The sequence below is a fragment of the Macrosteles quadrilineatus genome, unplaced genomic scaffold (genome assembly GCF_028750875.1).
Source record: "Macrosteles quadrilineatus isolate MER2022 unplaced genomic scaffold, UCM_ALF_1.0 Scaffold_8__2_contigs__length_117827958, whole genome shotgun sequence".
Taxonomy (NCBI): domain Eukaryota; kingdom Metazoa; phylum Arthropoda; class Insecta; order Hemiptera; family Cicadellidae; genus Macrosteles; species Macrosteles quadrilineatus.
Genome location: NW_026542601.1, coordinates 5773977 through 5799896, shown reverse-complemented (window position 1 = coordinate 5799896; position 25920 = coordinate 5773977). Strand labels below are relative to the sequence as shown.

The 25920-nt window shown below is 35.9% G+C and overlaps 1 protein-coding gene across 2 annotated transcripts in view; it reads left to right on the top strand.

Moving 5' to 3' along the window:
• The window catches only part of LOC129001661 (ryanodine receptor), a 168616-nt gene that overhangs the window by 46615 nt on the left and 96081 nt on the right, over positions 1-25920 (top strand). The window contains exons 3-20 of one of the 2 annotated variants that reach the window (XM_054429037.1): positions 1174-1272; positions 3143-3157; positions 6122-6199; positions 9073-9148; positions 10080-10192; positions 13459-13564; positions 14347-14440; positions 15399-15581; positions 16100-16271; positions 16692-16861; positions 17135-17259; positions 18486-18686; positions 19292-19461; positions 20039-20229; positions 21155-21295; positions 21557-21654; positions 21916-22111; positions 22975-23185. In XM_054429037.1, coding sequence (XP_054285012.1) covers positions 1174-1272; positions 3143-3157; positions 6122-6199; positions 9073-9148; positions 10080-10192; positions 13459-13564; positions 14347-14440; positions 15399-15581; positions 16100-16271; positions 16692-16861; positions 17135-17259; positions 18486-18686; positions 19292-19461; positions 20039-20229; positions 21155-21295; positions 21557-21654; positions 21916-22111; positions 22975-23185 — 2439 coding nt within the window. Of the gene's footprint in view, positions 1-1173; positions 1273-3142; positions 3158-6121; positions 6200-9072; positions 9149-10079; positions 10193-13458; positions 13565-14346; positions 14441-15398; positions 15582-16099; positions 16272-16691; positions 16862-17134; positions 17260-18485; positions 18687-19291; positions 19462-20038; positions 20230-20460; positions 20592-21154; positions 21296-21556; positions 21655-21915; positions 22112-22974; positions 23186-25920 lie in introns of those variants that run through there. The other variant, XM_054429036.1, reaches the window with a different exon arrangement.

Below are 25920 nucleotides of genomic sequence, written 5' to 3'. Positions count from 1 at the left end.
ATTTATATAGATTTTGTATATCAAATCAACTTTTATTTACGTGCTATGAGTCCATATGTGATTTACAGGATAATGAAAAATTTAATTAATATTATCAACTACTATAATGGAAAATGATAGGTTAATTTAATTGCCTACAGCATTTTATATTATCAAATCAACTAAAATAATAAAATAAAAAACACATTTTTCAAAAGACTTATATTCATGGTATTTCTGCCAACTGTATCTATTAAAACAATTTTTAACCATATTACTTAAAATTTCAGTAGTATGATGAGTATTATTAAAAATAATGTCGGAGTTTACTTTACTTTAATAAGTACAAAAATTATAATTTTTCTAAAGTATTACCTTTCTTCTATTTCAAACATGGACCAAGTTTTGTTAACCATTTTTCCCCCTAATTTAATTTTAACACTCTTTGTATAACCAAGTGTAAAATCTCCTTACGTTTTGAATGTTCGTGAATGAAAAATATTTAAAAATAAAATAAATTAACAACATATTCAAACAATATTATATTTCACTACTAGAGTATAAAGTTACTCTTTTCGTCAAAAGCTTTAGCGTAGGGAAATTTTCGAGTGTCGAAAAGACATTGTGGTCCATGTAATGAACTTTGGGTTTCATCATATTATTAAGATTGTAAACTTAAAAACCAAATTTTACATTTTTTACCTTAAAAAATTATCTCCCAAAATTTTGTCCATATAGTTTTGCATTACGAACAGCTATGATAGTTACCTTGATGCACTAGGTATTATTCTTCTGAAAATGAATGCATTCACAAATTTCTGAAATAGTTTACAAGTTTACATTTTTATACGTCTTAGTGTTGATAAAAAGTTTTTATTTTAACGAAATATACCTAAAGTGTCATTTAATGATCAACGCAAAAGATTATAATAATGATATAATAATAATTTGTTTTGAACCGAGTCCATTTCCTCTGGCAAAACCAGCGGATGAATTTTTCAGTAAAAGAAAAGCTGTTCTCACCTCCAGCTGATTCTCTTTTGACCTAGAGATAAAAATAACTACTTTAGGCCCTAACTCATGTATTGAAAGTCATTTTTACTTCCAGCAGTATGTTGAACACATAATAGTGTATAGGTCATGATACAATATGAGGATAAAATTGTGTTTTGATAACAATTTTAACATTTTCAGAACATTCCCCCAGATTTGTCGACATGTGTGTTCGTGATAGAACAGGCTTTGTCAGTGAGGGCTCTACAAGAGTTGGTTACTGCAGCAGGATCTGAAGAGGTAAATATTACTTTACAACACTCTGTACTAAAAAATTGTAAACTTTTACATCTAAGAGTGTATGTTTTTATGACTTCTCTTAACTGTTCTAAGGATTCTTTGGTGATTCTTGATAATTTTGTATATATTAATTCTCTAGTAAAGATGGCTAGGTATTCGTTCTTACTTGCAGTCCAAATAGTCTCAATGCAACTAATTAAACAAAATTTGTATTGGTTATGAAGTGGTTATATGGCTACTTGAAACATATTATTGACGTCCACTGTAATTTGATGCAAGTAATTGTAATTTATTGTAGTTTGAAATTTATTTTTAGGTTAAGCAATATTAAAATTTTAATCTTTGAATAAGTGTTTTTCAATAAAATAATCAGTTTGATAAAAATTGAAACTTAAGGTTCTACTGTTAGTGTACCTCCAAATAACTGAGCAATTGGTGATTATAAATAACGTAAAAAGAATATTTCTGTGATAAATAACACTTGTGACGATGGTTATTGCTTTTCAACTTAATTGTGTTTTTTCAGACCTAGCATGCCTTTCTAAAGACATCTGTATTTTTGGGGGGGAAAGGGGGGGGGGTTCTTTGTTCAACAATGAATTTACCACGATCGGATTTGGTTAAGGGTAAGGAGTTTAATTCATCCGTGTATATTAAATTATACAATATACAGTTGTCTGAAAGAGTGAGTAAATTTAATGGTGATAGGAATAGTACAGTAATGAACTTACCAAGCCATTTGATACTCAGAATTGATTTTTTTGTGTAAATACAAATTTATTCTACAATAAATTGTTCAATATTTGTAAATAATTCAATAATATCTAATACCTAATCAAATAATAGAGATATGTGTTGAATTTTTATACAAAGTGGTTTTTGAAAGGCATGGCGTGTAGTTTTGGGTTTTGAGAAACCTCATGTATATTTTTGTAACCACTATGTCAATAATCTCATTTTATCATTTTATATGTTTTATGATTCTAAAAACTTTCTTTGCCTCATCTAAGAATTTTTTCTTGTTTTACTCAATAGTTTACAACCCTTTCTAAACTCATTTCAAACTTGATTTAAACCTAGTCTAATAATCTTACTTCAATCTTAGTATTCATTTATGCAGAATATTAACTAATATGAATATCACCAGTGTCATCTTCAACCTATCTCTATGTCTCTAATAATATAATGGGACTACGTTAGCCAGTATTTCTTTCTTCACATGAATTATTAAAGGTTGATTTGTGTAATCAACAGCAGATCTTATCATTGTAAATAAATTTAAACTAGCTAAAATCTTAAGATTTTTTTATAAAAATTTATTTCTTTATAACTTACAGTTTTTTTTGTACGGTTTTCCTAACTATGGGTAAGCATATGTCACATTTCTGTGCACACACATCACATAAATACCTTTCAGCTTATGAAAAGTTCTAGGTAAATTACCTATTGTTGTTGTTTAACTGTTGTTTTTCCGTCACAACAAATCCCTTGTCTATGTTGTTTTCTTATGTTTGTGTGCAAAAGCACACTAATGTCCCTTTTTGTAGTTTTTAATGTGACTGTCTTACGCGGAGTATACAGATATATTGGTGGAAATGGCTACAATTCGCTGCTAGCCTAGATGCTAATTTGCAATTTTAGGGATTACAATAATCATAAAATTATCTATTTTCCGATTGGAAGACTAATGCCGTCTGGAGGATAACTTATTTAACCGTAGAGTAATACTTCATGTGATAAGCAAATATCTATAACTATTCAGATTTTCCAGATCATCCGGATTTTTGACTTCTCTTCATTAGGATCGTATCAAACAAACAAATTTTAATTCAAAACTCAAGATTTTTGTTGATGTAATTTTCTTTTTCAGGGAGGGGACTCTTTAGTAAGTAGATTCAGCGATGGTTATCATTATCAGATGTCATCTTTACGTAAACTTAACTTTGCTATCATTATGCTTCTGCTTTTACATCAACATCGCTTGCGCAATGTCTGGTGACTTAACCCATGTTATTTGTGTCACTTAAAACAGTTAATGTTAACATTGTCAATAAATTATCAATAATATACTCACCAGGAAAGAGCAATAGAATGGTGTGATTAATGAACATGTGTTTACAGTTTATAACATTTTTTTACTTTAACGATAATTCGGAATGTTTTTTTAGACACTAGGTGTACAATGTAGTTTTCTGCTTGCAATATATTGAGCGGAGCTAGCATATTAATCCAATACTTTTACAAAGTCAATGCTACGTCTGGTTAACGTAAATGGAATATAGGCCCTATTGTATTGACTCAATGCTAAATCTAGTTCACTAAAATGAGATGTGTCATTACAGTATCCAAAGTCAATTGGACATCTGGTTCACATAAATTGGATGTCTACTTTCAGTACCCAAAGTCAATGCTTCATCTGTTTATCGAGATCTATACTTAAAGTCTATCTAAAGTAATCTATCTAAAGTCAGTGATACATCTCTGGTTCACATAAATGAGAAATCTACTTACAGTATCCAAACCAATGGTATATTTGGTTAACATGAATGGAATGTCTAGTTGCAGTCATCGATGTTTAATAACTCGGGAGCTATTATACATCGAATGATGGTTGCAGCATCCAAAGTCAATGGTATCTTTGGTTCACATAAACGGAATGGATATTTGGAGTATCTAAAGTCAATGGTGCATTCGCCTAATTCCGGCAACCTTTATTGATTTCTCATTTTGTAGTAAATTAACTCAACTATATAAATCCTATTGTTCTTCCATTTTGTTCTGCTGGTTTAGATTATTTGTTGACTAACATGTTACGACTCTTTCGCTTACCTTTGTATTTTTATCTTGCAAATAATGTCATGGCGACCAATAAACCCATAAGGCCCGTGTTAAATTTCTAAAAAATTAAATCCACGTAGAGAAAATCCCTTTAGTCCGATTTGTACCATTTCCGATTTATACCTTTCCATAGTTGGTTACTATGTCTTTGTAAAATGTGGAAAAAACAGAAGAGTAGTATAAGAGCTTCGCTCAACTAGTTGATAGTAAAAAGGGAAAAGGGATTTTGAACAATTAATTGAAAACCCAATCATTCTAATGAGTTATCCAAATTTGTTTGCAGAGGAACTGTCTTTAAAATGAAGGTTTTTATTGAGCTCAAAAGTAGCAACTGTTCGAGATAATTGAAATTTTGAGACCACCCTTATCGAACAGTTAATCTTGTCAAAGTATTCGACCCATTTAGGGGAATCAAGTTTACGTTCCTGCTAATCCTGCCGAGATTTCTCTGGTTAGATTTCTGTGGTCCCACTATTGAAGTACATCGCTTAAGTTGTAGGTTGAACACAATGTACGAAAACGGCGGATGGAGTTCATAGGTGGCCATTAACATTTGCACATGTTTTCATGGTGTAGTATAGCCACAGCTGTTGAAGTTGTTCATGACATCAGGACAAGTCTCTAAACTGAGAATATACTGGCCATTCCAAATGTGTTGTATCAATTATTCATCTTCAAGGCAAGTTAATTAGTTAATTCATTCGGCTACTTTCACAAGTTCAACGATGCGGGTATCTCTGGAATAGCTACGATTTGACTGACATGTCTAAATATGCCCCTAACTGTTTTGTGTATCGTGAAAATAAACTTTAAGTAAACTCTCAATTTGTATTAGCTGTTGTAGTATCAATCAATTGTAGTATTAGCTGATACAGAATTACATGTGTATGTTTTATGCAGACCCCGTATTCGGGTACCAAAGCTTCTTCAGATCATAAAGCGGTTAAGGTAACACTTATTTCCCTATTTCCATTTATTCAATCTTACTCTGTTACCAACCCTCCCAAAACTATTGCACACCACACTTCTAGACACAAATCCATGCTTTGCTGCATCATCCAATCATTACCTCCCTATATTCTATACGATTGGTGAAATGTTTTATTAAGGTGAATTTTTATTTTCAGGGAGCAGGGGTAAGCCAATAACCTGCATTCTGTTTCAAAACATTTACGTGATATTTCCAGCAATTTAAGCCCTTGTACTTTCTGTTCTATCTTTGCCTATAAGTCTTGTTTGTTTTGCATTATTTCTTATGCTACTGTTTATGACTTGTATAATCCGTGTGTATGCTTATTGTTTGAAAACATATTTGTGACATGTGGTTCTTTGTTAATATGAAACTGACAGATATTGATGTTAACGTTTGTCTAACTTTAACATATTATATTTATTTTATTTGTTATTTCTTCCTCTTTACAAAAAATACTTCCCTTTTATAAGAACCTAAACATTTTGAAAGGTAAACCTTGAAAAACAGGCACTAGATCTGTGTGGCCACCAGAATAAACACTAAAATGTGTCCCGTTGAATTTTTGAAATGTGTTTTTTTCTCTAAGTGGTTCTGATTATAGATTAGTTAAAGCTAGTGTAGTTAACAATAAACTAGGCTATTTTTTATGTGCGTCCCTCCCATAGCTCCTAACAAAAGAATAAAACCCATGTAGGCCCTAAAGATTTTCTAAGGGTTAATTGACACTTATTACTCCCAAATAAAATATTTGTAATTTTTTCGTTATTAGTCGGTATCTTTGTGCTCTAAAAAATACTCAGGTAGGATTTAATTGTATACGAAAACTGAGCTTAAAATTTTGGAAATCAAAAATAGCAAATGTGTTTGTTTAGTTCATTTGGTGCAAAAAGAAAAAATAATTGGTTGGTTGGTTCAAATCAATTTAATGACTGTTACAATTGGTAAAATGTGTCAAACTATGACACCTCCGCCTGCGTTAACCCTTAAATTCATAGAAAATGTTTTACTACTGTTGAGGTAATATCAGATATTTTACAGGGTAAAGGAACAGGTTCTGGACATAGAACTCTGCTTTATGGCAACGCTATTCTTCTGAGGCATCAAAACAGTGATATGGTAAGAAAACAAGTATAATTTTAATTCAAATGAAATTATTGTTTACTTTTATCTTGGATTTTGAGTGATATCACTGTTAAATTTCACAATATAGGTAAGACTGTACGTTACAGATGGTGAATGTATTAGGTAACTGGATACATTTTAATTTTAACCTGATATGCCTAAATATTGTTTTACTAACTTAATTATGAAGAAATAAACAACCAGAACGGTTAAATGCCCACCTTATATTTGTTTTTAGGATCTCGTTTTCAAAAGTCCTTTATAGCTGTACAGTACCATTCAAAGTTAATAACATGGGAACAATATACATTTGATGACCACCAATTCGCTTTGTTAGTGAATATTATATTTTTGGAAATTACAACCTTGATTTGTGTCTATGTCATTTTATCAAAGGACGCAGCAAAATGGAGATCTGCAAAAAAGTATAAGGTTGGTGCAACTGCAAATAAACTTAAGTAAAGTGGAGGTCTTATAAAACCAATGTAGGGCTACCTGATACGGGTGTTACTCGAAGCTGTCTTCAAATTATCTAATATGATATATAAAACCATTTTATAATTGTTTGTGCTATATATTTCTCTGAAGTTAATGTCTTAATCTTAAATGTTTCATTAATTAATACATTCGCTCAGTTAAATAAAATTCGAATGATATTTACGACGTGCATAACTCAAAGATATCTTGCCCTACCGCCATGAGCAGAGAGGCCAGTTTCATATATATTTTAACAGTCTCTACAGTACCACGGCCGCCTTTTAACTCCAGGCCAGTTGTCTAGCGCTAGACGTCTCATAAGATAACATGGCAGACAGGTGACACCAGCTCATTAATTCGCGTATTATTCATTTAAAATTAAATTCATGAACATAAATTTATTAAAAGATTGAATATTAAATATATAGGAATTACAATTTGTAATACAATCGTATTACAATGTTCATTTGTAATATATACGATTTGTAACCAAAATAATGTTTAAATTGAAAGTCTATTAGCGAATTTCCCATATAGGGAATAAGCTATTACCGTAGTACTCATGGTAAGACCTGGACGCGGGACCGATTTTTTTTTTTCGTTTTGAGGTCCCTGGAGGCCAAAAACACCATCCGTTCAAATTCATATATATATATATATATATATATATATATATATATATATTTATATATATTTAAATGTGTCCGTTAGCGCGATAACTCGAGCAAAAATGATCCGATTTTGATGAAATTTGGTACAAACGTGTAAACCTACGTTTATTCGAACGAGTTCGCGATCCAGCATGATCGGACCATGGGAACGGGGGTTTACGGGGGGTTTTATGGGGTAAAAATAGGTTTTTCCCATTTTTGACCCAAAAAACATCAAATTTAGCAATTTCTTTCCAAACCATTTTGTAGAGCTTAAAAAAACAAATAATTTAGTATATTGAAGCGTTATTATGCGCCTAATGGTTACGGAGAAAATTCCAAAAAATTGTAAATTTAAAATTCCCATGTTATTCTTATGGAGAATAAGTAAACTGTTGTAGTTTGCTTGTTTATAAACATATTTTGATCAAATTTGGAAAATGTTTTTATTTCTTACTAACTATTAACATTTTACAAAAAATTACAGTTTTACCCTCCCTGATGCAGCAAACCTAAGTAGGCCTACTTGTTAAACTAATTCTATTTAAATAGGGAATAAATGTTATATTTTTAAGTAGACATTTCAGTGTAAATCCAGTCAGTCAAATGGAAATTCGCTTAGTCTGCAGGTTTGCTGCGGCGGGGGTATATTTATTTTTGTATATTAAATAGGAGCCAATATTTTCATAGCCCAGTAAACAAACTTTTGTATTATTAAAAAATACACAAATTACCATTAGCCACCTCCAAACAAAACAGCTGTTACAACCCTACTTTCGATGGTGCCACTTCGAAGGCCGCGGCCTGTAGTTAAATGCGGCCGTGTCTCTACAGTACCCACGATACTGTATTGTCTGTCAATGTCACCATCGACATAGAAAGGATATCAAAATTATCTATAGATAAAGATTATGATGGAAGTGTATTAATAATAGGTAGCCTATAACGTGTAATTTGTAATATTTATTTGCTTTTAACGCGTTTAATACACTCTTGTTATTTGAAACTATTTCAATAACTATTTCTTAAATTCGTTTTGCTGTACAAAAGAAATTTATGTGTGTAAGCTACATGACAACTAGTTAAGCCTAGCTGAAATATAAGTTTGAAATAAGGAAAACATTGGCAACACTGGCTGATTATTTGAAGTTTGAAGATCAGCTGTTTTTAGTTTTCCACTTATTTCTCGTTCTTTCTTGTTTCTGTTTGTTTGTTTATGTTTATGTTTACGTTACGGTTACCGCTACGTTTTGAATACAACGATTCACGATTCATAGTACAACGGTACAACCAGTACAACAAAAGCAGCAGCAAAGTGTAATTTTACACACTAACTTGAGTTAATTAATTGTGTAACTACACAATTAACCCTAGTAATCCTGCCTTGTACTAAAAGCTGGTCACTTGTATGTAACTTATGAACTATTATGATATAATTAACTAACTTAGGTTGATATGCATATTTACCAGTAAGTGTTAACTAAGTATACATAGCCTTATTATGTAGGCTCGTAGAAGTATGATTCGTGGTTAGGAATTGTAGAGGTCTGAGATAAGTTAACTTAAGTTATTGGTGTTTTAATTTATGTCCAGGGTGCATCACTTGCTTAACTTACTACGAGCCTGGATAAACTTAGAATACGTTTTCAATTCATTAGTAATGATTGTAGCAACTTGACACTGCCTGGAGATTGTTGTGTCATTGATAATTGGCTAATCAATTTTTTTGTATGATTCCAGTACTTGGCTTGTCTGTCCACAAGTTCATCCAATGATAAGTTGTCCTTTGATGTTGGTCTACAAGAACATTCTCAAGGTAAGGTTTTTAATGCTAGCAGTAGCCTACACTATCAGCAAATGTTCAGCCGAAGGTCTTGCCGAATTTTTGACTCGAGTTGCAACGATGAATGCTGCCGAACGTGAACCACGAGCTCACCCAGTATGCACTCGCCCTTTTTCGCTGAACATGCTTGCTGGTGATTTGACATATTTTAACTTCTGGCACTTGACTTTGCTCGTCTCCTTTGACTTGTCCCAAAAACTGACAAAGCATGGAGCACAGGCGAACACGAATCATGGCGAGGCGAACTATCCTGAGCGCCTACACTAGCAGATCGGGTACACTATCGTGCTCGCCTATATGTTCAGCGATAGTGTACCTACTGCTAGCATAACTATCATCACATTAACTAGCCTAAAATTACTGTCACTTATGCAGATTCATGGAAGCAAGTTAGGTTTTTGTGATCTTTGCTGAATAGGTTCTATCATGTTAATACTTGAGTAAAATATTGTACTTATCTAAACGCAAGTTAATATAACTTAACTAAAATTGTATCTAATCTAAACTAATCTAAATCCGTCTTACTAAGACAAAACGTTTTAACTTATTTGACTGAAGTGTTATATTGGCCTTCCAAGAAGTCTCCTTGGATGACTAAAATATCAAGTCTCCGACTTAGGTTATTGTTTTCTCTTTTAGTAAGTTATGTTGTGAATCCTCTCAAGCCAAGAGTGTATTACTTATAAAAATTTAAAAAATAGTAATTTCTCAGCACCTTAGAGCATAGAATAGGAAAAACATATTGCAAAACCTTGGCTAGAAAAGGGTAATATAAAATATCCTGTTTAACGTTATCAGTGTTCTTGCAGCTACTGTAACTTAAGTGTACTTTTACATTACCTCGCTAGGCCTATAAGTAACTCCGGTATCTTCAGAGGTTCATAAATTACAATGATATGTTCAGGTGAAGCTTGCTGGTGGACTGTACATCCTGCGTCCAAACAGAGGTCCGAGGGTGAGAAGGTCCGAACTGGTGATGAACTTATCTTGGTCTCCGTGGCAACTGAGAGATATCTAGTAAGAAAATACCAGCTTCTGTCTAGCATGATGATCTTATTTAGGCTACTTAATTTCAGTAGGCCTACTCAGTAAAAACTTTAAAACTCGGCATTTGGTGGAACGGAAGAGCCTGACTTTAGGAAACACCTTTTTAACCGTAAAAGGGAACCTTGAGACATAACATAGGCCTTACATTATTCTTTCGTACATTCCTTCATACATTATTCTTATTTCTTTTGCTCTACTCCATGTAACACCGATGCTATCTTACAAGGTTTAATGTTCGGTTAAGAACATTATGATTATCACATTAGTTTTGATTAGGCCTAGTAGGCTATAAACAGTGAAATATTAAAAAAAGGATTGTGCGTACAAACCCTACTAATCATCACAAAAATTATATGCTCAGGAAAATCGCTCAGTAGCCTATAAAAATAAAATCTAAATCTTGTGGTAAGTAACACTTAAAAAAATTAATAATAAATTATAAGAAGTTTCCTGTACGCTTTAACATTTTTTTAAAGACTTGAAATAGTTATTTATAAAATTAATTAGGCCTAAATATTCTTTTTCAGTGAGACCCATCAAATATCATGTGTAATCTCTTTTATAAATATTAATTTTGGATGTTTTAGTACCATACATCTATGATTTTTTTTATAGAACACAAAATGCTAACATATTCTAGAAGGTGAATTAAATAATACAGGTAACTTAGATAAAACAATAATATTAGTTGAGAATTTTCAATGTTTAAATTTTAACATGAATAATTTTTAGGTGATTGGTAAAGCCAAAAGCCAACTTGAGGTAGAGGTGAGGATTTTTGTAATTTCACACAACTTGTGAAAATAGAATTTTAGATTTAAAATTAGAGTGTTTGTAACTAAATATTGTAGCCTATGGTAGTACTGGTAGTGGATCATTGGCAATTGATACAAAGAGGTCTGTGGCGTCAACTTAGCCACATCTGTGATGCCTTTGGTCTATACTTATTTAATATTTATTATGTAACAGCTGTTGCTAGTTTTGTTTTGTTAAACATTTTGTTTTGACTATGTTATGATACAACACACTTCATCATTCGTTTTCGTTTGTAAATAAACCTTATCAAATATTCGTTCATATAGTGGTGAAATTAATTCATACAGATTAAACATCGCTATAGGTCTATTCATTTTCATTAATATTGAAGACTTATTCTACTATAATAAGTTTACACTTGTACCTTCATGGTGCAAAACACTTCCTTACAAAAGGAAAAAAAATATAAATAAATAACTAAATGTAAAATTTGGTCCAATTAAACTTAATTATTAATACAGAACTACCATACCAGTTTAGAGTAAATGTGGTTTTAAAATTAGTTTGTTTAGTTTTTTTTAGAATTGTTTGTAAAGTTAGAGAAGCTTTAAAACATCCATTTCTAAATATTGTATTTTTATTATGAACTAAAAAAAGCAGTTCATAGTCATAGTCATAGCATCAACATTTACTTTCAAGTTCTAACCACTAACATATATCATAATTATATGATAGCCTACTATTACTACAAGGATTATTTGAAAGGAATGCTCAGGTAATTAGAGAAGTATACAACAAAGATTAAGCTATAACAGTTCTTATATCCAAGTTTTACCATCTTTATTCTCATTCCCAATTTATTTCATGATCAATTCCATAATCATCTAGGCTATACTTTGTCTAAAAATTTCATCCAGTTTTAGATTCTGAAGTTGTAGTGGTGCACCTGTTAGTTCCCCAGATATAACTTTAAAAGTTAATATCTGTCAACGAATTTCTGCCAAGGAATGTGTTTTACCATAGACAAAAAGAAATATAGACCGTCAGCTGTGCTGCGGTTACCATAGGTTTTGGCGCACACCGCTGTGGGCGCCATGTAGTTACGGCCTACGGGCTACGTAACTACACGGCGCTCCCAGCTGTGTGCGCTAGAATCTATGGTAACCACTGCATGGCTGACAGTCTATATTTAATTCTTTTTGTCTATGGTTTTACTGAACAAAACTGAATCACTGATCTTTGCACATTTCATTATACTAAGCTAAATAATATGGCCATTAAAAAATTTCACAGGTAATCTACAAAAGGTGTCATTAAATTGAACCTTACTTAGCAAACACGCTAGATAATAAATAATTGGTATCTTTTTTTCAATTTTGTAATTTTTGTATAGGTAGGTGTAGTGTAAAATGTGTAATCGTCACATTAACCCATGTCCTCTTACACAAATTACTTTAATGTGTTTGTAGGAGAAAAAAACAACAACTAATAGATGAAAAAGTGTTTATGATTTGTAACCAAACGTTTAAGCTACATATTGCTAGATTTTAGTGGACTTCAATATTGTAAGAATTGTGGAAACTAAGGTTTTGGGATTGGAGTAGGTATTGAGACACATGCAACAATTTAAATGATGTTTTACCCTCCAAATTTCTGAGCATTAGGTAAGAAGGGATAAATCATATGAATAGCTGTTTTCTCCAATGCTTAAATTATGAAAACTTTTTTAGTCACACATCACATAAGTATCAAAACTAAGAGGGAAAACTTAATTTTAACAGATGCACTTTTCTTACATTTCTCTCCTCAACTATTTTCTGTGTTGTTATACATATTTATACTCATCTTATATCTTATAACTGGTACGGCTGGCGTCGTCCTGTAATCTTGCTACCAGGGGCCCATTTCATAATAAACTACAAGTTACAAGTTACAACTTGTAACTTGTAATTTCCATTAGATTTGCATTGGGCGATCAGCTGATTTACTAATAATATTAGTTTGTACTTTATTATGAAATGGGCCCCAGGAGGTTACGAGTTGTGGATATTTATTGGCATGCACTGTGGATGCTATACTCCCTGGTGTGGATTAACGTCCGCACGAGTGGGTACTACGGTGACTATCCGCAATACTATCCTGAAAGTTAGAACAATTCGTATATACCAAGGCAAAAATGTGGTTCAGATTCCACTATAAACTGTAGGTCCCTTAGTTGCCATTACCTGTATGGGCTATTAAATTAACAGCTGTGTCTAAGAAATAAGTCGGCCTTAGTCACTAACAAAACAAGTCAACAAGATCTCGCCACTCATCCTACACTCATCTCCATTCATACTTGGCTTAAAATACCTACTTTGTATGGTCGCCATTTCATTGAAAAGTATTAAAAGTTTATCGCAATTACATTATTTGGAGTTGGCAATTATTGAGAGGTAATGCTATTATTGAGTAACTGAAATGATGCATTTGTTTTTCAGCACACAACCAAGGAAAATGACTTATCAGTGGTAAATGCTTCTTTCCATGTAACTCACTGGTCAGTCCAGCCTTACGGAACTGGAATTAGCAGGATGAAGTATGTAGGTGAGTTATTTCATTGATTAGATTTAATACTTTAGATGTAATGGTTGTGAACAACTTAAGCGATGATATATATTGCCATAAGACGAGTACTAATGAGTACCAGCTGGTGTTGGTACCTACTGTCACATTCATGGTGTGAACTAGATTTTTTACAACCCTCCTCTGTTAGTATTGAGCCAAGTTCAACGATGTGTCAAATACATTGTTAACTAGATAGGTTAGTTTAGGTCTTCAAAAGATTATGTCGTTGTTGAACTGCCAAAACTACTGGCCGAGGTTTTCATTGCAGGAATCCACCATCAGAGCAAACTACACTTCCTACTGAGTTGTTCTAATGAGTTTGATTGTAACTCATACTGTACCAAATATTAATTTCTGAAACAAATTTTCTTCAATGGCAGCCAGTAGTTTTGCCAGTTCAATTGTAAATAAGTGTTTAAAATTGTTCATTTCACTCTCAAGAGGGTAGCTGCTCCCAATCTTTTCAGGTCTAGTTCTGCAGTCTAATTTGGTAACCATTTGCTATTTATCGAAACTCAAAACAGTCAAAACACATTGTTTGGTTCACATACTTTACCAAATAGCTGACTGTTTTCAGTTTTCATCATACTGCTTTATTAATGGACGGATTAGGTAAACACCATTTAGGATGGATTTTTTTTACAAGTCTCCCAACCATAATTTTCTTTCGTAATATGTTATTTTTTGAAGATCTTGTTCCTTCATTGCAATGTTTGCTTGGCCTCAAACTCATTGAAAGCTTTACTGACTGCTTGTTTTAGGTTATGTGTTTGGTGGAGACGTCCTGAGATTCTTCCATGGAGGAGACGAGTGTTTAACAATACCTTCTACGTGGAATGAGGCAGCTGGACAAAAGTAAGATTTGTAATTTATAAAATACTAGCTGTACCCGCGGGCTTTGCCCCGTTTTACTTCATAAGTGAGCTCATTCGCATGGCTCAATCACGTCCTGGTTGAAGTTCGTTCGCTACGCTCACTCACCTTTAGGTTGGAGCTCGTTCGCTACTCTCACTTGTCTTCAGGTTAGCTCGTTTGCTACGCTAACTCGCCTCCAGGTTGAAGTTCGTTCGCTACGCTCACTCACCTTTTGGTTGCAAATTAGATGTCTGTAGTCATAAATTTAAAAAAATAATAGTGCGCTGCACCCTGTTGGTAACCTTGTAACTTAAATGCTAATTGCACATCATAGAACAGAACCAACTTGTTTAATTGAAACAGCTGTTAAGATTCATTAATTCCATTTAAATATGAGTACTCATAAGGTTAACATGGGAAACTCCAGAGCCACTGGGGCGGAGCCCGAGAGTCCGATCAGAATAAAAATAGCTTAGTTTTCCTATTTAATGCCTAAAGAATCAGTGTACCAAATTTCAGCTTCCTAGGTAAATGGCAAGTGGGAGAATTAGTGATGAGTGAGTCAGTGAGTCAGTGAGGGCTTTGCCTTTTATATATATAGATTGATACACCACATGGAGTGGTATAAGTCAAATATGAATGTAAAATGAGTACATAGACTATAGATAGAGTTATATATCAGAAAGCTTTGTTACTGAGTAAGACCAGCTGCTAGCTGCTCACTTGCTATGGAACCAATGAACACACACCTAGGCTCAAATATCTCAATACCTCAAATAAGAATAATCATTCCAGTCTTTCATGAACGTTATTATTTTTACACTTGAAACAGCTGTGCTACCGAGGTGCTTATTTGATGTTTCGTTAGTCAAAACAATTTATTAAAAACCCAACAACTATTCAGGGTAGTGTGTGTTTAACACATACAATTTTGCTTATTTTTGTTTCTCCGTCACAGCATCGTGGTGTACGAGGGAGGCAGTGTGATGAGCCAAGCTCGCTCACTGTGGAGGCTGGAGCTGGCTAGGACCAAGTGGGCCGGTGGCTTCATCAACTGGTACCATCCCATGAGGATACGACATCTGACCACGGGCCGATACTTGGGCGTCAACGAGAGCAACGAACTGACACTAGTAACACGGTAGGTGTTAAATACACAACAGTGGAAGGTGGTAAAATAATTCTTGATTGGATCTCCAAACTTGTGTGAAATTTTCATGATATAAGTGTAGATTTATCGAAAAGTGTTCAAAGACATAATATGTCAATATTATTGAGAAGACAAGTAAAAGTATTGTTAAAAAAAAAAAAAAAAAATTAAACTGCTCAAGTTGACATACACACTTCTAGAGTCACTACATTTTACTGTCATCAAGAACAATACAGTTCAATAGACAATGTATAGAATGATGAAAGCACGAGTTATGTAATTTCTTTAAATTGCAAAAAATAACGTCCATAATTTGTTTAAAATCACTTTTTGCGAGTTGTGCTGGTTATTTAATTTGGGTAGGTTGATTCCGAGGAGTAAAGGTCTTTTCAAAATTTACCCTGAAATAAGAGACATTAAGACAACATGAAAAAACTCAAATCAGGTCAATAATTTACACTAAAAAGTCTACTCACAGTTACCAAAGTCATGACGTTGTGTGTGTTCAGAGATGAGGCGACGACGGCGCTGTCTACGTTCTGCCTGCGTCAGGAGAAGGACGACCAGAAGGTGGTGCTAGAAGACAAGGACCTGGAGGTGATAGGAGCCCCCATCATCAAGTATGGTGACAGTACAGTGTTGGTGCAGCATTCTGAGACTGGTCTTTGGCTTACGTACAAGGTATGTTGGGTGGACGTATAAATTAGATTAGATACCGACACACCAGGGGGTGTCTTTCACCTTGCAGTCAAAAAGTGTCCCGCTCAATCCTGAGAAAGTTTGGTAGCTTGTTGATGGTTCTAAACATTTACACAGGTGTCTTTGATCATTAGGCTTTTGATAAATCGTGGATATATACCAGCTGATCTTAGTCAGTAACAAAGCTATCTTTGAAATCATTAAACACTCATTCTTTACACATTTTGATATTAATACACCTTTTAGTGTGTCTAGTAACAACCTCTTAGCTGGTGTAAACTATACTAATGCATGCACAAATGCTCAAAGAGTAAAAAAAGTCCTAAATGTTCAGAATATTTAATCTTATAAGGTTTTCGATCAAATTTTGAATGATTTATAACAAAGTTCCTCTTTTTTCAGTCATATGAAACAAAAAAGAAAGGAGTTGGTAAGGTGGAAGAGAAACAGGCAGTACTACATGAGGAAGGGAAAATGGACGACGGTTTGGACTTTAGCCGCAGTCAAGAAGAAGAGTCCAGAACTGCTAGAGTTATTAGGAAATGTTCTTCTCTCTTTACAAAGTTTATTAGGTAATTTCCAAAGTGCCAGTGTGTTCATACAAACAGTCATAAGTAGCTAATTAATTAGTACGTTCACCTCAGGTTTTAAAACTGTTTGTTCATTAACATCAGTCAGTATGTTATATAGAACGATATGTACTTTTACCAATGAAAATTGATTAATCTTGCTATTCCCCCACCAAAAAGTGAGGTTTTAATTACTTATGCTCAGTTCTAGTATTGCATTTGTAAACTTATTTATGTCTATAACTAACTATAATTGCTGTTTGTTTACAATTCTAGAGGCCTCGAAACTCTCCAAATGAACAGAAGACATTCACTATTCTGCGCAACTGTGAATCTCAATGAAATGGTTATGTGTTTGGAAGATTTGATCAACTATTTCGCCCAGCCTGCTGATGATATGGGTATGTAACTTTGCCAGTACAGTATCAAAAAACACAGTAAATGGTTGGTAAAATATGTTACTTTAATTAATAAACTAAGTGATTTATATCATGCTATTTATAAATCACTTAGTTTGGATTTGAAAGATAATGGTTACATTTTTTCAAAGTTAGATTTTAATACAATTAAATGGATTTTCAAGTGTAGAGGTGAATTATTATATTTAAATTATAAACCATGGATACAAAATCAAAATCATAACTGTTCGTTATGCAATTTGGGGGAGGTAGAGGATGTTTACCACTTCGTTGCCAAGTGCCCGATACTGCGTCATTTTAGAATTTTTTGGTTCGGTTTAGAGGTTTTGTCCCGGGATACATTCTTATCCTTGTTGAACGGTGCTGATTGGGTGCGGCTTGCCCGATTCCTACAGCAAGCTTGGCGGTACAGGTGGGAAATTATTCAAGAATTTAATTATTAACCTTTTTCAAGCTCTGAGCACTCTCTTGTTTTAAGAAATTTATAAGTTACAAATATATGTATAAATGTATAGAATTAAAAAAAAAAAAACAAAAAAAAATCATGTATATTGAATGTATATAAGCATTTTTGCATTTTGCATTTACAATGTGTTTGCCAACCCGGCTGACGGTCTTATAAGACCAAGTTGGAAAAATGCGAGTCTGCTGTGTGAATCATGAACTGGTTATACTATGGAAATATTGTAAAACTTGTACTTAGATCATGTAAATAAAGCATTGTTTCATTCATTCATTCATTCATTCATTCATTCATTCATTCATTCAATATGTTACTTTACCATACAACCAACTATGAAAATAACACGTTTAAACTTACTGCTATCTTCTTTGTGAAGCAAGCCTTTAACAATTTTGTTATTCATTATGGAAATTTTATATCTTCAAGATAGGCCTACATTGAGACAGACGTACTGTGGCTTGGATCTGGAGTTTTTGTAAAATTTAACTAAACTAAAAACTGTCATTAGATTATTGGCCTTGAAATTGTTTCTTATTCGGGATTACATTTAAAACTGTCAGCTCTTTGAGCAAATCGATCACTCCATCATAATCTAGCACTTTGCAGTGATTTTCTACCTTGGCGATTATTTCCTACCATTGTTATCTGGGGTCACAACTCTTCGGTTTAATAGACAGCTAGTTAATATTTCTGTTACATATTGCTAGTTACAGACATTTTTGCAAACTTTTCTCTATACTTACAGAACACGAAGAGAAGCAGAACCGACTGCGTGCTCTGCGCAACCGACAGGACCTGTTCCAAGAGGAGGGTATTCTGAACCTTATCCTGGAGGCCATTGACAAGATCAACGTGATCACCTCACAAGGCTTCTTGGTAGCACTGGCAGGAGATGAGTCTGGACAGAGCTGGGAAGTCATCTCTGGCTACCTCTACCAGCTGCTGGGTGAGTTGTACCTCAAATCAAATGGTTAGTCAGAAACAAGTATTCTTGGCGTTTCAGGATCTGAAATCTGATCCCAAAAGTGAGCTACCTACAAAAATGCTAAGATTAGTACGCTGCCTGGGTTTGCCTAGAGTTCAAAAATACCAAAAATAAAAACCTCACAGAGAACTGTATACTAATGTTGGACCAGCCTCTCGATTGCTCTTGACAAAAATGGAAAAATGCTTTATGTTGTATATGTTGTCCTTGCAGTTTGGCCTGGTTAAAAAGTCGGTATGTTCAACAGCAATAGTAAATTACATACATAAATTACATTCTCAAAACAACAAATTAAGAAAAAAAAGTCTTGTTGGCTTTGTCTCGCATTAGGCACCATCTCGTGTAGGCTTCTGCAATGTGCTCGCCTACCCTCTGTTTGTACTAGGTTTGACTTTACTTTTTTTACAAGAGTTTTGTATCCTTACCTTTTGAAACCTGTTGGATGAGCTAACTTAATCGTTTTCCCAAAAGAAATGTGTTTGAATACTCTTGGTGGTAAAAGTTACTTAAACGATATGACCCTCGAATGTAACCACAGTGAACTAATTTAAATGTTATTTTTCCAGCTGCTATTATCAAGGGTAACCACACCAACTGTGCTCAGTTTGCCAATTCCAACAGATTGAACTGGTTGTTCAGTCGTCTCGGGTCCCAAGCGTCCAGTGAAGGTACTGGTATGCTGGACGTACTTCACTGTGTCCTCATAGACTCTCCTGAGGCCTTGAATATGATGAGGGTGAGTTCAAGAGAAACCCAACTGTTAGTCTGAGAAACTACATCCACTGTACATAACATAATGGAGGTTAATGTTCTATAAAAACTGTCTTTGAGAAGATCATACTGTTTACAATTGTCATTGTATGGACAATTTCTGTTAAGCTGTAAGTTTCAAACAACAGTTATTGTTTATTTAATACTAGTGACCTTTTGAAAGTACACCTTTAAAATCCGTACAAACTTACCCATGCATATGTTGCACCCAACTTTATTGTAAAGAATATTTTGTTTTTATACGTTTCTCAGTGTGTTTGTTTGTCCCGGGTGGAGACAAAAAGTACTGAAGCTACTTGGAAGAAATTTTATATTTACACTCATTTACTTCATTTAAGTAGTCAATCTCATCCAGCTAACAAAGCTTGTTGAACGCAAGTTCGCAAACGCAAGAGAGTAAAACCACTAAGGGACCATAAAAGTGAACACGTGTGTAACTGTTTTCTACATTATATTCAAACAAACACATTATTATATTCTGCGCTCTCTACACAGTGTGAACACCATGTAAAGAAACTAGTGAATGTATTTATCTGCCGTAGGATGAGCATATCAAGGTGATCATCTCCCTGCTAGAGAAGCATGGTAGGGACCCCAAGGTACTAGATGTGTTGTGCTCACTGTGTGTTGGTAACGGAGTGGCAGTGAGAAGCTCTCAGAACAACATCTGTGACTTCCTGTTGCCAGGCAAGAACCTCCTGCTGCAGACTCAGCTAGTGGACCATGTAGCCAGGTAAACTGATTATCTCACTGCTAGAGAAGCATGGTAGAGACCCCAAGGTACTAGATGTGTTGTGCTCACTGTGTGTTGGTAACGGAGTGGCAGTGAGGAGCTCTCAGAACAACATCTGTGACTTCCTGTTGCCAGGCAAGAACCTCCTGCTGCAGACTCAGCTAGTGGACCATGTAGCCAGGTAAACTGATTATCTCACTGCTAGAGAAGCATGGTAGGGACCCCAAGGTACTAGATGTGTTGTGCTCACTGTGTGTTGGTAACGGAGTGGCAGTGAGGAGCTCTCAGAACAACATCTGTGACTTCCTGTTGCCAGGCAAGAACCTCCTGCTGCAGACTCAGCTAGTGGACCATGTAGCCAGGTAAACATCTCTACTGCCTATGTACAGTGAAGTAACATTACAGTATATGATTCATGGACAAGGCACTGGGGTGACTGAAGTGATTAGACAGTGCATGCGGTTGATCTCAAAACTGTCTCAAAGACACTAACACACTGAGCTATTATCATTACTTTAAGACACCAAGGAATTTTAAGCTGAATATGAATAACATGCTAGTGTACGGCCACCTTTAACTCCAGGCCGCGGCTTGGTAGAATTGGCAATGTCGCAACTAGTGTTGTTTAGCGCCAGATGTCCCATATGGGCCATATGCTCACATGGCAGACAGGTGGCGCTCTCTCATTTAATTGTGTTTCATTCATTGTTTAACAGCACTACTGACAGTGTTGCCACTTCAAACGCCACGGCCTGGAGTTGAAGGTGGTGGTGGTTAGTGTAAAATAAAGTGAGATTTTCATAGTTAAAAGTTAACTGCAAAAATGGAAAGTGCTGTAGTTTTTCACACACTGTATTTAATCAAAACTATATTTATTTATCAATTTAATATTCATGTCAAAGATTATTTGATCTGTATGTTTTAGTGTGAGACCGAACATCTTCGTAGGCCGGGTGGAAGGGTCGGCGATGTACCAGAAGTGGTATTTTGAAGTGACCTTGGACCACATAGAACAAACCACACACATGATGCCTCACTTGCGCATAGGCTGGGCTAATACTGCCGGGTAAGTTATTTGCTTTTACAGTTTGTAAGTTAGATTGTGAAATTAACTTTATTACTGGAACTGACTGATCTTTAATTTTAGCTGTTTTATGATGTCAATATTTTTTTTAAATTCAAAAGACTAAATTTGCTTTTGTAATAAAAATGATCTATTTGTGTGAGATATTCAAAATATAGGTCATCTTTTTGTTGGTTTAATTTCCTCTTTTTGCCTCCTCCGAGTAAGAAATAACTAACTAGTTTTTTATTGACATTATTTTAGGTACATTCCGTATCCGGGAGGTGGTGAAAAGTGGGGTGGAAATGGAGTTGGAGACGATCTGTATTCCTTTGGTTTTGATGGAGCGAATTTGTGGTCAGGTGAGCATATTTATTTAAATTTGTGATGATTGTTAATTTGTCAGCAGTGACAGTGTTTCAAACCGTTTTATACATTAAATTATTAAATTTGCTCTTAGACATGGGTAAGTATTGTAGTTAGGTGGCAGATAACAGAGAGTGACGGTTAATCAAGGTTACTGAGTTGGTTTACAAAACAACTTAGGTCATTACGAGGGTGCACCTCAAATCGTAGCTTAATCTCCAACACTTTGGGATTAACACATTACCGGTGGTTTTCAGGTGGACGTAAGACGATGGTTGTTCCAAACGCAGTGGAGCCGTTCATAAAGAAGTCTGATGTGATCGGAGTGGCGTTAGATTTGACAGTTCCTATAGTAACTTTTACGTTCAACGGAGTCCCCATCAAAGGTTGCTTCCGGGATTTTAATCTGGATGGGATGTTCTTTCCTTGTATCAGTTGCTCTTCCAAACTCAGGTAGGTTAAATCCGTAATATTAACTTAACTGTTCTGTTGTCTGATTAGGCCATATTTCCAAACATAAGGTTTCACTATTTTGCCTGTTGGACTGTCAATCCAACTAGCAGCAGTCATATGTAATACGACCTCAAAGCACACTGGATGTAAAGTGATGCCCTGTGCTCACTAGATGGTGTTACAGTAGACTCCCTCTTATCCGGACTCCTCAGGACCGAGGCTAGTCCGGATAGTGGTTTTTCCGGTTAAAACAACGTCCCCAAAAACTTATTAAAACAGACACTGTCAAACACACCAACTTTTAACCAAGTCAAACTGATATTACTTTTGAGTTACACAGGTCACTAAAGAGTTATGGTTTCTTTTAGGGAATCACTGAAGTCATTGATGGTATTGATTTTACTAGGAAGTTACAGAAGTCATTGATTCTTGTAGATGTCACATCTGCTATCTTAGTTAACCAAAGCTAAATTTCTTAGTGCTTATTGTATGTTTTATTTTGTATCTTTTATATTTGACTGGTGTTTGCTATTGTAACACTATCCTAAAGCAATAAAGAAAATACATTATTATTATTATAAAAAAAATTCAATTTAGCACACTGTGGGAGTGGTTCATTTGGCTCTGTTAGTTTTTAATAAACAAACGGCTACAGCATAAGCCTGACCTTACAGAGGGGATGTCTACTTCAGTAAAGGCAAAAAATGTGCTCGGTAATCCAGACTGCTGAAGTCCTAAATTTGACAGGTTTGCAAGCGTTTACTGTAATTTTTTTTAAGAAACTATTTTCAATAATTCATGTCAAAGCTTCATTCATGTTCATTCATTCATGTAGCTTAATTCATGTTGTTTATTTGCCTCAGCTGCCGCTTCCTCCTGGGAGGTGACCATGGCAGACTCAAGTACGTCCCTCCTGATGAGTTCTCACCTCTGGTTGAGTGTTTGCTGCCTCAGCAAGTACTCTCCATCGACCCTTGCTTCTACTTCGGCAACCTCAGCAAGGTGGTGCTGGCCGGCCCTTGGCATGTAGAAGATGACACGGCTTTTGTGCCTACACCTGTCGACACTTCCATGGTCAGTTAAAATATTTTAACTCCAAAAAGTATTTTAAAATATAAACAAAAATTATTTTTTTACTGTCAATTGTCATTAGTGTTGATTATTTTTTTTGCAAATGAACTCTGTGATTGATGATGTGTGCTTACATTAGAACTAGTAACTATCAGGATCAATGTGACCAGACCTTAACTGTATCATGACCAGGGCCGTCCGAAGGGGGGGGGGGAAGCTGGGCAAGCTGCCCCGGGTGCCGTGGCTGAGGGGGCGCTGTGGCTGAGGGGGCGCCGCGCAGCGACTATTTGTATTAACAATTAACATAGTATTAAAATATGCGAATGCAACCATGCAAATGCATTTAATGTATTAAATGTTGTATTAATATGCTTAATTACTGCTGTGGGGGAGGGGGCGCCACGACCACGTTTGTCCGGGCGCCGCCAACCCTAGGGACGGCCCTGATCGTGATAACTCAAGACAATAGTTTTTTACTGGTGGATAGTAACACTAGGCATAAAATTACTCACATCCCGTCATTTGACTCCGAACAATTATATCGAACTGCATTAAACCTAACTTACTGGTCGTTTATTTGTTTTTTATCCAAATAATTAGTGATGTGGATGGTTACAGTTTGGACACTTAAGAGTTATCCTGTATCATTTTTGAAGGGTCTAACAATAAATTTTATTTGTAGATATTAGCAGGGTGTCTAGTAGTCGGGAAAATCGGGAAAGTCGGGAATTAGTCTTGAATTTCAAAATGGTCTTGAAAGTCGGGATTTAGTCTTAAATTTGATTTCAAAGTCGGGAATTTTCGTGATTTTGCCGCGATCGTCGTCTTGCGTTTACGTGACTGCAAAAGCCAATGATGATGTCTACACGGCCTCGGGAAATGTTCACGATTTTGCCGCAATAGTTGACGACGACGATGACGTTTCCGTGACCGCGGGAGATGACGATGACGTTTCCGTGACCGCGGGAGATGACGATGATGTTTCCGTGACCGCGGGAGACGACGATGACGTTTCCGTGACCGCTGGAGACGACGATGATTTCTGCTCGGCCGCGGGAAATGTTCATGATTTTGTCACGATCGCGGACGACGACGATGACGTTTCCGTGACCGCGGGAGACGACGATAATGTCTACACGGCCTCGGGAAATGTTCATGATTTTGCCGCGATCGCGGACGACAACGATGACGTTTCCGTGACCGCGGAAGACGACGATGATATCTGCTCGGCCGCGGGAAATGTTCATGATTTTGCCGTGATCGCGGACGATGACGATAACATTTCCGTGACCGCTGGAGATGACGGTGATGTCTAAACAGCCGCGGGAAATGTTTATGATTTTGTCACGATCGCGGACGACGACGATGACGTTTCTGTGACCGCGGGAGATAACGATGACGTTTCCGTGACCGCGGGAGACGACGATGATGTCTACACGGCCGCGAGAAATGTTCATGAGTTTGTCGCGATCGCGGACGACGACGATGACGTTTCCGTGACCGCGGGAGATGACAATGACGTTTCCGTGACCGGGGGAGATAACGATGACGTTTCTGTGACCGCGGGAGACGACGATGACGTTTCCGTGACCGCTGGAGACGACGATGATATCTGCTCGGCCGCGGGAAATGTTCATGAGTTTGTCGCGATCGCGGACGACGACGATGACGTTTCCGTGACCGCGGGAGATGACAATGACGTTTCCGTGACCGCGGGAGATAACGATGACGTTTCCGTGACCGCGGGAGACGACGATGACGTTTCCGTGACCGCGGGAGACGACGAAGACGATTCCGTGACCGCGGTAGACGACGATGATATCTGCTCGGCCGCGGGAAATGTTCATGATTTTGTAGCGATCGCGGGAGATGACGATGACATTTCCGTGACCGCGGGAGATAACGATGACGTTTCCGTGACCGCGGGAGACGACGATGACGATTCCGTGACCGCGGGAGACGACTATGATATATGCTCGGCCGCGGGAAATGTTCATGAGTTTGTCGCGATCGCGGACGACGACGATGACGTTTCCGTGACCGCGGGAGATGACGATGACGTTTCCGTGACCGCGGGAGACGACGATGACGTTTCCATGACCGCGGGAGACGACGATGATGTCTACACGGCCGCGGGAAATGTTCATGATTTTGCCGCGATCGCGGACGATGACGATGACGTTTCTGAGACAGCGGGAGACGACGATGATGTCATTGATGTCTACAAGGTCGCGGGAAATGTTCATGATTTTGCCGTGATCGCGGACGACGACGATCACGTTTTTGTAACCGCTGCAGTCAATGATGATGTCTAAACGTACGATACATGGAAGATTTCATGAAAAAAAAAACAAATTTGCTAGTTAGAATTTTTTATTGCTGCATTATTTCTTTACTTGAAAACACCACATTATCATAATACTACTTTATGACAAAGACAGGGGTTGGTGTAGTATTATTCAGAAAATTTGGTTAAGCTATAAAAATTGGTATCAGTATCAAGAATCGAGAATCGATACATTTTGGTATCAACGCCCACTAATTGTTGAAAAAACTAGTCTTGAAAAATCTGGAATTAGTCTTGAAAAGTCTGGAATTAGTCTTGAATTTTATAATGGAAATAAACTAGACACCCTGTATTAGCCTAGACACCTATTTCTTATGAGTATTTTTACCTTTTTTGGTAGCCTAAAAGATAAAGAATATATTGGACAAACTAATAGATCTTTCAAACAACG